Source organism: Theropithecus gelada, chromosome 2 (assembly GCF_003255815.1).
Source record: "Theropithecus gelada isolate Dixy chromosome 2, Tgel_1.0, whole genome shotgun sequence".
Taxonomy (NCBI): Eukaryota; Metazoa; Chordata; class Mammalia; order Primates; family Cercopithecidae; genus Theropithecus; species Theropithecus gelada.
Window position 1 is genome coordinate 81,631,903 of NC_037669.1, and position 13,012 is coordinate 81,644,914.

Below are 13,012 nucleotides of genomic sequence, written 5' to 3' on the forward strand. Positions count from 1 at the left end.
GAGGTTGCCATGAGCCAAGATCACGCCACTGCACTCCAGCCTGGGTGACAAGAGTGAGACTCTGTCTCAAAAATAAATAAATAAAAATCATTTAAAAATAAAATAAAAATAAAAACTGGGAACTAGCATTATTCCTATTTCCACACCTGTTTTCAACCCAAATCATTTTATTTCATATTGACCTCAGCTAGCTCAACAACACGTAACTAACTGGTTGGGCCTTTTTTTTTTTTTAAGGTAACTATCAAATCAATTTTAAATACAAGATAATTTTCCAAAATGATAAACTTGTACTCGTATATCAATTTACTGAAACCACAGCAACCTGTCAATAACATCAAAGGATCTTAGTTTGAAGATGGTGAAAACAGGGTAATTATAGGTTTCTGGATGTTGGTCATTTGTCAAATTTTAAAATCAATTTTCAGAGACATGGGCAAAAATAGACATAAGGATGTGCTGTAATCTTCTTTGCAGAGAGAGAACCTTAGAATATTCTCACAGAGAGAAAGAGAAAAGGAGGGGCCTGCTTGCCCCAGGGCACACAGCCTCAGAGTTCCACTCTTCCCTTAGAAAATAGGGAATAAATTACATGACTTCCTTTTATACGGTGGTCTAACAAAGTAGGAAGTCTCAGTATAATTAAAATAATCCTTCCTATGAGTTACTTTCAAGAAATAGAAGCAAATGAACTACGCAAAATAAGACTACAGGGAGGCCGGGCGCGGTGGCTCAAGCCTGTAATCCCAGCACTTTGGGAGGCCGAGACGGGCGGATCACGAGGTCAGGAGATCGAGACCATCCTGGCGAACACGGTGAAACCCCGTCTCAACTAAAAAATACAAAAAACTAGCCGGGCGAGGTGGCGGGCGCCTGTAGTCCCAGCTACTCGGGAGGCTGAGGCGGGAGAATGGCGTGAACCCGGGAGGCGGAGCTTGCAGTGAGCTGAGATCGGGCCACTGCACTCCAGCCTGGGCGACAGAGCGAGACTCCGTCTCAAAAAAAAAAAAAAAAGACTACAGGGAAATAAATAAAAGTACGTGTATTTCTCCAACTGTTCTAGGTCCTTCATTCACTGCAGTTTGTTTCTTCTCTTCAGAAATAAACTTAACTTTGTTAACAAAATACATTTGTGGATCACCATAAAACATGAGCATAAAGGGCTAGAGTCATTTTGTTCCTGTGCTTAGCAGAAAACTGAAATAATGGTCATAGAACCGTGGGCAATTAAAGAAAAATCTGTAATCTTCAACATAAATTCTTTTGAAAAATATGAAAAACTGTATGTTCACTGTTCAAATATGCACCCTTTTAGTCAAAATTAATAATTCTATCCATCCTTGCTTCAATGACACAACAGTTTTTATAAACTGCAACCTAAGATCCCACTGTGTCCTCTCAAATTAAATACAAATATGCTATAGGCAGTAAACAATGGGACATAAACAATGCATATTTTAGACAAGGAATATGATTTTTCTCCCCTTAATAATAATCAATAAATACAAACTTAATTTTCATATTTCATTTTTTATTAGTTTTTTTTTTTTTTTTCTGGTAGACAGTACACTTGAGAATTATACTGCACCAGGCATAAAGAGTAAGATTTCTACCACAGGGACATTTTGTATTCAGAATTCAATATAAATATTTCTAGTCAGACATTTCCATGGCTACAGATATTTGGTTCCTTGATTTATATGCATAGAAAGAAACAGTTGTCATAACTGTAAAAAGCAGTACTTAATAAGTACTTTTAAATGATTGGAACAGTTTTCCTTTAATATTACAATACTACTTATTTATTGGTTTGGAAACTAGGTCACCCTATGTGATGTTTTGATTTTTCTCAAAGGCATCATAAGTACTCTGCTTATTCTTTCATTCTTGTATTTTTAGCCTTCTAGTTGAGTTAGGGACCATTTTATCAGAAATCATTCTAGCACTGTAATAAGAAAAGCTCTGTTAAGGGTAGATTATATACCATAATGATTTTCAGACTTCTTTTTATAAAAAAGGTATCTGGAGACTCTGAACAGGCACATGCATACTCAGGAGGAAGGGAACAAAACACGGAGGAGTGTGCCAAAGCACAAAACTTCCTTCTGGTCCTCACTGCCTTCAAATAAATACAAATATTTAAAAGAAAAAAAAATCTCACACTGTGATTTAAAAAAAAAAAAAAAATCAGTATTTTCCGTGTTTCCAGGAACCTGTGGCAGGGTCGGAGATCAGTCGTCTGTCTTCCGGGCCAGCCTACAGAAGGTCCAGTTGTGCTCCACTGTGTTTTCATTGGCCCGCTCACTCATGTGATGCACCCGGGTGTTGCGGATCGTGAAACCTTGTTTTGTAATGTATTCCATCAGGTGGACCCTAAGAGAAACTTCCTGGTGATAATCACAGGGTCCAAAAGTAAAGGAAACCTGGCAGTCTCTGGTGTCCATCATGTGTTTATTCCACTTGGTAAAATAATTTGAGATGCCTTCTAGTAAGGAATGGACCTTGGTGGTGATGGTTAGTTGGGTTATGATGACAGCCACTGGGTTGGAGTACTTAGAAAGCTTCCGAGTACTAGACAGCTCCACAACTTCTTCAAAAGTATCCATGGGATACAAAGGCTTAGGATCATTGAGACACTGAATCAAGGGCTCAATCTGGTAAAAATCTGCTTCTTTCCGAAGCAGATCAAATTCCTTAAAATCCAACGGTAAGGTCAATTCTGAAGTTCTTAAGAAGTTGAGGACATATCGGAAAAGAGGTCCATCTCGATCAATAAAGTAATTGCCTTGAGGGTCTCGAGCTGTGGGGAAGTCCCCACCAAACATAGCTCCAAGCATGGAATCCGGGTAACGCGTCAGTGTGGTGAGAGACGTTGTATACAAGTGTCCGCCTACATTTAACGTGACTGGGTCAGTCATCTGAAATTTTTAAAGAAACGATCAGTCACCTGAAATTTTTAAATAACAACTTTGACAAATTAAGAAAGTAAGTGATACTGAGCAAAGCCCAAGATTCTTTCAGGCTATAATGTATTTAGTAATCCTCTAATGCAAAATGACTTTACTACCAGCAATAAACCCACCCAGATGAAGCGATCTAACATTTGCTTTCAATAGAAAAAAAAACAAGGATAAATCCAATTATGTAAAGACTTACGCTAAGAATCCAGGGCACTGACTTCCAGAGCCACATCATTTCAGGCCCATTATCTACAGAATGTTCAGGTCAGAATATATTGTGAGAAGGGAAAAGCCACGCTAAAATACACTTACTTTTTTCTGATTTTTTTTAAAGGCTTGCATTTTTCTGAACTTAATTTACCATAAGATAGAATTAAAATGATCTGATAATATAGACATTTACTTTCAGTATTTCTTTGGGTTTTTCCCCTTCAAACAAAAGGAATAAACTATGAAATTTGTTTTTAAAATAAAAATTTGGGCTGGGTGCAGTGGCTCATGGCTATAATCCTAGCACTTTGGGAGGCCAGGGCAGGCGGACTGCCTGAGCTCAGGAGTTCAAGACCAGCCTGGGCAACATGGCAAAACCCCATCTCTATTAAAAATACAAAAAAAAAAAAAAAAAATTAGCTGAGCGTGGTAGTGCCTGAGTAGTCCTAGCTACTTGGGAGGCTGAGGTATGAGAATCACTTGAAACCGGGAGGCGGAGGCTGCAAGTGAGCCAAGATCACGCCACTTCACTTCAGCCTGGGCAACACAGAGAGATTCTGTCTCAAAAATAATTAATTAATTAATTAATTTAATTAAAAACTGTGCAGACTTAATCTTGGTAACTTTTTCATGGAAGTGATACTTTCAAATACTAAGTTAAAATATACAGTTTAGTCAAAAAATCATCACATACCCAAAAGCTAACAGCAGCCATAAAATTTAATAATCTGATAGTGTATTCACTTTTGTAACATTAATGTTGCAATCTGGCCTTTAATTTTGAGAAGCAAGCTTCTCTTAAAAAACATACCTTCAGTTTTAGAAACACTATTTAGGAAAAAAACAGGCCAGGCGTGGTGGCTCACACCTGTAATTCCAGCACTTTAGGATGCCAAGGAGGGTGGATTACTTGAGCCCAGGAGTTGCTGACCAGCCTGGGCAACATGACAAAACCCTGTCTCTACAAAAAATACAAAATATTAGCCACACATGGTGGTGCCCACCTTTAGTCTCAGCTACTTGGGAGGCTGAGGTGGGACAATCACCTGAGCTTGGAAAGTCATGAGCCGAGATCGCACCACTGCACTCCGGCCTACGCAAAAGAGCAAGACCCTGTCTCAAAACAATAAAAAACAAAAAAAAAAAGAAAGGAAGAAAGAAAAAAGAAAAGAAAGAAAGAAAAAAAAAGAAAAAAAAGAAAGAGACTTCGGGTACTAGGCAAGTAAAATATACCTTACACCAAAGGAATAGAAAAATAGGGAGACATACGCACACACAAAAAAAGGAGTGGGAGAAGAGGCACTTTCTCAACCATTAATCTCCCAAACCACAATAAAATATCCTCCATATCATTACTCACTAGATCCTTTTGTAGTCACTATTCACGAAGAGTCTTCAGAGCAATATACTTTAAAAAATAAAAAATCACGTTACTTCTCCAGTGATTATAAAAAGTATTTGGAGAATCCATTTTGAGTTTGCTTCCATTAAAACACCAAAGACAGGAGGATCGTTTGAGGTCAGGAGTTCGAGACCAACCTGGCCAACATGGTAAAACCCCATGTCTACTAAAAATACAAAAATTAGCCAGATGTGGTGGTACACACTGATAATCCCAGCTACTCGGGAGGCTGAGGCAGGAGAATCTCTTGAACCTGGGAGGTGGAGGTTGCAGTGAGCCAAGATCACACCACTGCACTCCAGCCTGGGCAAGAGGGCAAGACTCCACATAAAAAAAATTTAAAAATAAAATAAAAATTTTTAAAACACCACACAAGACAAAAACAACCTCCAAAATACATCTAAACTAAGTAAAAGGGGGCAGAGAGGTTACACAAATTCACAATTTTCTTTTCTTATAAGATATACCTAAAAATACATAAGTTATCCTTATGTACACACAAAAATAATTCCCCAGCCTTCAAAATGCATCTCCAAGAAGCACTCACCATATAGCCCCAGTCTCCATTATCCATCTGCTCCAGTGATGCGTCTTCAAGAACCCAGGTTTCAGGGAAACTTCAAGAGGAAAAACGGACATATGATAGCATATATAACTATGAACATAAAGAAGAAAGGTTTTTTTTCCACCCAACAGAGGAGGCCAAACACCAGAAAAACTACTCATCCTTGCTCAGCTGAAACCTACTGCAGGGCAAAGATCTGGGGAAGAAAGCATTCCCCTAGGGCCTTCATATCCTGTATTCTTACCATAGAGAACCCATCTGGAACTAAGAGACTGAAGATTTTCAGAGAAAGAACTATCCGGTACTTAAGAGAAGGAGAAAGAGTCTAGGAAGCAACCCAGTCATTCAAATTCTACCTCTCTTCTTAGAAAACCAATTTTTAGAATTTATATAAGAGAACATTATGATTAACTCTACAACCTTATCCTGGTACAAACCTATAATGGTCCTCACCAAAAAGGTCATTTAAGAAAAAAGGAGGCCGGGCGCGGTGGCTCAAGCCTGTAATCCCAGCACTTTGGGAGGCCGAGGCGGGTGGATCACGAGGTCAGGAGATCGAGACTATCCTGGCTAACATGGTGAAACCCCGTCTCTACTAAAAATACAAAAAATTAGCCGGGCACGGTGGCGGGCGCCTGTAGTCCCAGCTACTTGGGAGGCTGAGGCGGGAGAATGGCGTGAACCCGGGAGGCGGAGCTTGCAGTGAGCCGAGATCACGCCACTGCACTCCAGCCTGGGTGACACAGCGAGACTCTGTCTCAAAAAAAAAAAAAAAAAAAAAAAGAAAGAAAAAAGGAGAGGCGGGGCACAGTGGCTCATGCCTGTAATCCCAGCACTTTGAGAGGCCGAGGCAGGCGGATCACCAGGCCAGGAGTTCAAGACCAGCCTGCCCAACATAGTAAAACCCCATCTCTACTAAAAATTCAAAAAGTTAGCCGGGCGTAGTAGCGGGCGCCTGTAATCCTAGCTACTCAGGAGACTGAGGCAGGAGCATCACTTGAACCTGGGAGGCGGAGGCTGCAGTGAACCGAGATTGTGCCACTGCACACCAGCCCCTGCAACAGTGCGAGACTCCATCTCAAAAAAAAAAAAAGAAAAAAGGAAAAGGGAGAAGGGGAAAACTTCTTTTCATCAGCGTTTCGGCTGTACAAGCCAGTCACCTGAGTAAAAGCATCAAAAATCATAAACCTCCCAGGACACCAGCATCCCTTTCCCAGAGAAATACATCAGAATGGTATTTATCTCATAATATAAAAAATAATAATAATGATGTTTTTTAATAATGATGTAATTCTCTTTGTACAACAATTAAATAGAAAGCGATTTAAATGCCAAACTGTTAAGAGCACAATTTGGGGCGAAAAGAACCTTACCAATACAGATGAGACTCAATCAGCCAGCACTCATGGAGAGCCAGCCTTAAGACACTGAGAAATGCTCAGATACTAATGATGCCAATGTGAATTTATTTTTATCTACAATTCAAAAGCACTTAAACAAACAGTTTCCCAGCTACTGAACTGCCTTAGTCAGTTCCCTCTCACACACTTCAATCCCAAATCAACCTGCAAAGCAAACTGCAGAGCAAATTTCTAAAGCTCTGGCAAGAGATGGTAAGAAACATGGAATTATTGGTATTCATCCAGGAAAAGCACCAGCTTTTTTACGTGGTCCTTTAACAGATCCACTTTTCCCACTTTTAGAGGAATCTGGCACAGAATTCCCAGAACAAGCCCTGGCTATAGAAGATCACAAAGGCTCTTTCTCAAAAGGTCACTCAGGCATGTAGAGAACATTTGCATAGCACAGCATGGGCTGAAATCAGAGCCTGAAGCATCTATTTCTCTACCTTGCAAATCCTTCAAAGCACACAAACTAAAATGTGGACCAGGCTATGGGGCAGTCAGTGTTTATTCTTTACACTCAGCAGCTGGATATAGATAGGCCTCCACATGCTATGGGGTGAGAAATGGAACAAATGTCAAATTCAAGACTGTTATGACAGTCTTTCATTCCTCTGGCTTGCTTCACAAATAGTATCCGAGGTAAACAGGACCAAGAAATGGGCTTTGCCAATTTGTCTTGCCAGGATCTGATTCAGTTACTGATAACAACAGATTAGCAACTGAGCAATTTAAAAGGCCACTCATCCAAAAGTGCTGGTAAGATGCTCATCTTTGGCATTTTCCCATCACCCAAAGTATTCATTCCTGACAGCCTCAATAATCATTCATTCAACCAACAATTATTGTGGGTTATCTATGGAGTGGAGGGGATGCCTATGTGCAATGTGGATACACAGAAAGAGGAAAAGAACAATCTTTGCCCTCATGGAGCTTTCCATCTATAATGGAAGGCAACATGCAATGACTGAAGTACAGAACAGAATTCAAAGCGCTATGTAACAGATGGACCAGCAGAGGCCTGCAAGAGGGGAAAAGCAAGAACCAAATGGGAAAATGGAGCACCTCTGGGAAGAGCCCACTCAGTTGAATCTTTGAAAGAAAATTTGGACAACTTAAGAAGGGATTCTAGAAAGAAGAACCAATTTAAAAGACAGGGGCATGAAAAACTTCTTCCCCCTACAACATTCCTGATACCAGTAGGCTGAGCATGGATTACTATCCTCATCTTAAAGATGCAAAACAGAGAAACAAGGCAGATTAAGTGACTAGCTGGAGGCGCCACAGCTGGGAAGTAACTAGATAAGAACTCACATGTTCTGACTCTTAGTCTAGATTTTTCCATCAATCCCCTCCTAGGGTAGAAATTGAAAGAACAGAATCCAAGAGACAAGAAATTGAAAAAGATTAACTTTAAACTCTCTATAGCCATCTATTAACCCTATCCACCCAGTAGGGTTTTATTTACAAATTTTACAGTAACTCAGCCTAACTAGTCATAACGGGTTTGTAAAAATTTTCCTGAGGCCCTCCCCTGCCACCAAAAAAAGGCAGGAACCCATTCAACTAGTGTGAATAATGGCTGCTGTCCTCTGTCTGTAGTGACATAAAGAACTCCAATCCATGAATATCCAAATGATTAAATAAGAAACAGAAGATCAAAGACAAGGAAAAAAGCAGACATCAATGTTGCAGCCGTTAACGAAAAGCCTGTCCACTATTAACCCTTTTTTCTTTTTTACTGCTAAATCAAAACAAGATAACTTCTTGAGCAGTTATCTAAAAAAAAAAAAAAAAAAAAAATTAGATGCTGTCCCTGAATCTGTTCCACAGCAAAAGCAAAAGTTCCGGTACAAAGATGTAATGAAAGCTCACGCTTAATAATTCAGGAAAGCAATTATGGGAATCTACAGCCCCTGTTTCTTAAAAAGCACCCAAAAGGCTTCCTATACTTGTGTATAAGATACATCAAAATAAATTGAAGCAAAGTCACTATTAGTCACTTCCAATAACAATGACTAAACTGTCTAAAGAAATCAAATTGTTCATTAAAGAGTTCAAAGGGAAAAAACAGTATTGATTAGTTTAAATTTTATCTCTAGCTGCTTCTAAATATCTTCTGTGGAGATGCTTAAATACAGCAAGAAACAAACAAACAAAAAAGCACGAAGAATTCCTTGTTATACAATAGCTGGATAATGATCAATTTCTGAATTCTGAACTGACGACCATTAGGAATATCTCTGAAATGATGCAGATGAATGAAATACAATCCCAAAGAATTTCCAGAATAGTTTCAATCTCTTCTACTAAATCATTTTCCAGAGCTACTAACAATTACAAAATGATTCATTTGCTTTTCATCTTCTCTCCCTTCTGGCACAGTCTCCAGTGGAGGGCTTAATGAGAAGTTAAATGACCACAAGACAGGCAGCAGAAGGAAGATCTTGAAATGGGTATCAAATAGGCCGGTTTTACTTGATGAAAGCAAATAAATATCTACTATTTCAGAAAATCTACCAGGAATGGTAACAATGAAAAATGAAAAAAGTTTTCCTTTACAGTGACTTTCCCTACTAAAACTAAAGATAGTTTTGAAAGACAGCAAACGCAACCAAGCACAAACAGCTATAAAGTTCAAAGAAGCCTCTGACCCTGTAAAATCAGTTCACCTGAAAAGATGTAACCTTTGATGCAAATAAAATTCTTGTGAAAACAACACTGACCATTCCCCAAAGAATATAAAGCAGTGCTGAAAATTCACCCATGTTTAAGCTTCAAAGGTTATTGTGACTAATGTATAAATTCTGACAGTGTCATGTTAGCAGGTAATTAAGCTTAAGAAAACACATACTGAAGAATTTACAGAAGCCTTAAAAGAAAATATTAATTTTCTAAAGTAGTATATCTGAAGAATGCATAATTTGGTAAGTTAATAACTTAAAAAAGTAACCTAAGAACCCTTAAATGCCATTCTCCCTGTCACTGCAGAATTGCAATTTCAGGCCTCATGGTTATGATGAACCAATCTAACAATATTCTGGGTTTATCATTCTTGCTATAGATTAAGAATTCTCCAGGGCAAAAGTCCTAATCCTGTATAACTACCTATATGTTGCAATAAAAACCTCCGAACTTCAATGAAAAATAAAAACTTCCAACTACTGACTTCCCAGAGTTTCTAGGCAGCCCTTTAAAATGCGTTTTTAATGAAACCTTCGTGTCTGGTAGTCAGAAAAGACTCAATAAACTCCCTCTCTCTATACTTACCTTCAAAATTGCCTTTTTACTGAGTTTTGCTCTTCTTGAAATGTGGGAGTTTGAAAGTGAAATACTTTTTATAGTAACTAGTTCAGCGACATCTAAAGGAGCCTTTGGGGTTAACATTCACACACAGGCCAGCACAAGTAGCCAGGCATACAAGGATAATGTGATTATGGTGTTAGATTATCCTTAACCATACCACTGCAGAAATGGATTTTTCTCTAAAAGTAATCATTTTCTCTTTCTCCTCTCTCAACCATGTGGTCAAGAAGAGAGGAGTTATAGGTTTAAAAGTGACCTAATATTAAAAAGCTGTCACAAAATCATAACACTCCTCTTAACCCTCAGTTTCCGAAAGATAAGACGGGCTAATACCATCTTCCCAAAAGTAATTACACCATTTAGGCACTACACAAAAGCAAAAATTGGCCTATAAGAGTAACACATCACAGGACAAGGAAAGAGAACAGGTTCCCAGGGAGGTTCTGTAGTCGAATTTTGCTCCATTACTGATTATGAGACCCTGAGAAAATCACTCTTTATGCTCAGCTTCTTCTTTGGGGAAATGGAGAAAATAAAGGAGATCATGAATATAAAACCATCTGTAAACTGGCAAGTATTAGACAAATGTGAAAACACTAGTGGCAGCAGCATAAACAAAATTTCTATGTTAACATGAAAAACTTGACTGTGAACACAAGTAATTTAGAGCATTGGCCTGGAGACGGCAAATATGGAGGAGGCAGCCTCTTAATTTGCTCTAAATCTCCCCGGGTCCTCTTTTTCCCAGAGCTCCAGAAGGGAGAACTACATACAGGTAAAGGGGAGTGTCTAGTTTTCCCAGAGATCACCCAACATCTGAGCTCCTGATCTCAGAAGGAACTTCCTTAAAGCATGACTCAGGATTATCTCCAAGGTAAAGCTGAATCCAAATACATACATGTACTCCATTTTAAATGGACCCCAAATATCAAAATCCAAACGCACCGAAGGATTCATAGGGTTCACCCTAAGATTTCTGTAAGTAGTAATGCTTTGGTTAAAATATGATTTATGAAAATTCAAATCACAAAACTTTGGGATGGCATCCGTGGCTATCCTGACCACTCCACTCCATCGTTCATATCTAAAGCATAGCACAAAATCAAGTATCCGTATGGACTGATGGTTTTCGGCCAAAGAGAAAATTCTCTCAACCTACCAACCCTGCTGACAAAACCATTTTCCTTTTCCTAGCTACATATTTATTCATTTGAAAACATCTCAATCTTGGGCTCAGGACTGTGCTACATGCTGTCCCCAAGCTTCTCTCCTATCCCAGGATGATTCAAGTAATAGGGCATTTGTGACAGCGAAAAAAAGAACATGCCAGGGGGATATGGAAGAGATGCTTAGGCTACCCCAAATATTCTTAGCCGAGCCGGGTCATCCCAGGTCACTTTGCCACCCAAACCTCTTCTATCACTAAGTCCTAAAATTGGATCCATCAACTTGTTCTAGAACTGGTATACTTGAACAGAAACATGATAACTTCAGCAGAATATCCAAACAGGATCTCTGTCACGTTTCATTTCCCCGTCCCACCCCCAGACACAGCCTCCACCACTGACAGCCCAGCAGGTGCTGCCAGGGCTCCCCATTACCACAGCCATTTATCACCTCTGACATCAAGCATTAAAAACGCCACCACACACACAAATCTAGGCATAAAGAACTCAGCTGCAATCTGAGTGTCTCTTCAGGGTAGAAAATCCCAAAGCCAGGGTTTTGAGTCCTGCCTCACGCTTTAAACTAGGGCAATTGGTGGCTAATAAGCGCAATCTCCCAAAAACAATCATTTTCGAGCACACCCCGAATGTCTCCGTCCGGGCCGTGCTTCGGCGAAACCCCCACAAACCCGACCCGGCCAGGGGTAGGGCGGGCGATGCTCCGGGCCCGGACGAGGGGCGCGCCGCGGAGCTCCGAACCCGGGCCCGCAGAAACCGCGCATCCCGGCGGGCGGGCCCCAGAACCCCCGCCCAGGCCCCGCCGCGGGCACCTCCGCCGCCGGCTCGTGCCAGCCCCGGGACGCGCGGTCCCCTCAACGCGTCCCCGCCGCCGCCGCCCGGTTCCAGGAGCCCCCGCCCAGATAATCCTCCGCCCCGCTCCCCTGGCCGCTCCGCGCAGACGTCTCCCGAAACCCGGCCCTCCCAAGCCCCGGCCCCGCAAGCCCCAAGCCAGCCCCACTCACTGCGCGGCGGAGGCGGCGGCCGGGCCGGGAGATGCCCGCGGCCGGAGAGCGCGAGCGCGGGGACGAGCGAGCCCGCGCCCGGCGGCTGCGGCGGCGGCGGCGGCGGCGGCAGAAGGGACGACTGAGCCCGCGCCCGGAGTTGCGGCTCCAGCTGCCCGGCGCGGGCGGCGCCTTCCCAGCAGAGCCGTGGCGCCACGAGCGCGGGCGCCCCCTAACGGCAGCGCGGGCGGGAAGCCAGAGAGCCAGGCGGCCTTAGGAGCCAGCGCAGCCGGAGCCGCGCGGTCAAGACTGCAAGACCGCAGCCCCGAAGCCCCGCCCCGAAGCCCCAGTCCCGCCCCTTAGGCTCCGCTCAGAAACCCCGAAGCCCCGAAACCCCGCCCCTACGTCCCGCCTCCATCCGCAGCCTGGGGTCCGCCCAGCCCCAGGCCCACTGCGTCCTCAGAGCCGGTGTTTCCACAGCTGTTTCTCCTTAGTCATTTCATGAACTTGTATGGGGCCCCCAGTATATCTCAGGCCTGAGGGTTTAGGAGATACAGCGGCCACCAAGACGGAAGCGGGTCCTAATGAAAGAAGAAGACAGACAAGGTTCAAGGAAACAGCTAATAGACAAAATAATGACAGGTTATGATCATAAGCGTTGGGAGAGGCGTGATTAGAGGACTTAGATGGAGAAGGGAAGGGAGCCCCTGCTTCAAACGCAGTAGCCAAGGAAGACCTGGAGCCCGGACCTGCGGTCGGAGCCTCTCCTGCCTGCCCTGCACTGGGGAGACAACCCTGCGATGAGGCCTGTGAAGAAGCCCCCGCGGCCACCCCTCCGGCCTGGTGGGCAGGACAGCAAAGGACAGCTGGGCCCAGAGCCTCAGCAACACGGGCAGCCAGGTGGAGAGAAGGGCAGAGCCACCTTCAGCAGACGAAACGACCCGTGCAAAGGCTCTGGGGCCTGGAGGAGCTCGGCCCTAGATGAGACTGGCGTCGGTA

General features: G+C 42.6%; 1 protein-coding gene across 3 annotated transcripts; it reads right to left on the reverse strand.

Annotated features, from left to right (window-relative positions):
• Positions 1–1,510: 1,510 nt before the first annotated feature.
• On the reverse strand, positions 1,511–12,185 carry KCTD6 (potassium channel tetramerization domain containing 6). 3 transcript variants are annotated; one of them, XM_025376262.1, is made up of 3 exons: positions 12,035–12,185; positions 5,120–5,189; positions 1,511–2,918 (listed from the first exon to the last, which is right to left on the reverse strand). In XM_025376262.1, the coding sequence occupies exons 2-3, from the start codon at positions 5,144–5,146 to the stop codon at positions 2,232–2,234; spliced, it is 714 nt and encodes a 237-aa protein (XP_025232047.1). In that variant the 5' UTR covers positions 5,147–5,189; positions 12,035–12,185; the 3' UTR covers positions 1,511–2,231. The 3 variants fall into 3 exon arrangements, with proteins under 3 accessions (XP_025232047.1, XP_025232048.1, XP_025232049.1); XM_025376263.1 differs by lacking the exon at positions 12,035–12,185 and adding an exon at positions 9,811–10,409; XM_025376264.1 differs by lacking the exon at positions 12,035–12,185 and having other exon boundaries at positions 1,511–2,890; positions 5,120–5,626.
• Positions 12,186–13,012: the final 827 nt, after the last annotated feature.

Coding starts and splice junctions, on each gene's coding strand:
- KCTD6 (XM_025376262.1), bottom strand. CDS start 5,146: ATGGATAATGGAGACTGGGGCTATATG. Junction 2,919..5,119: donor ATGGAGACTGGGGCTATATG/GTGAGTGCTTCT, acceptor TAAAAATTTCAG/ATGACTGACCCAGTCACGTT.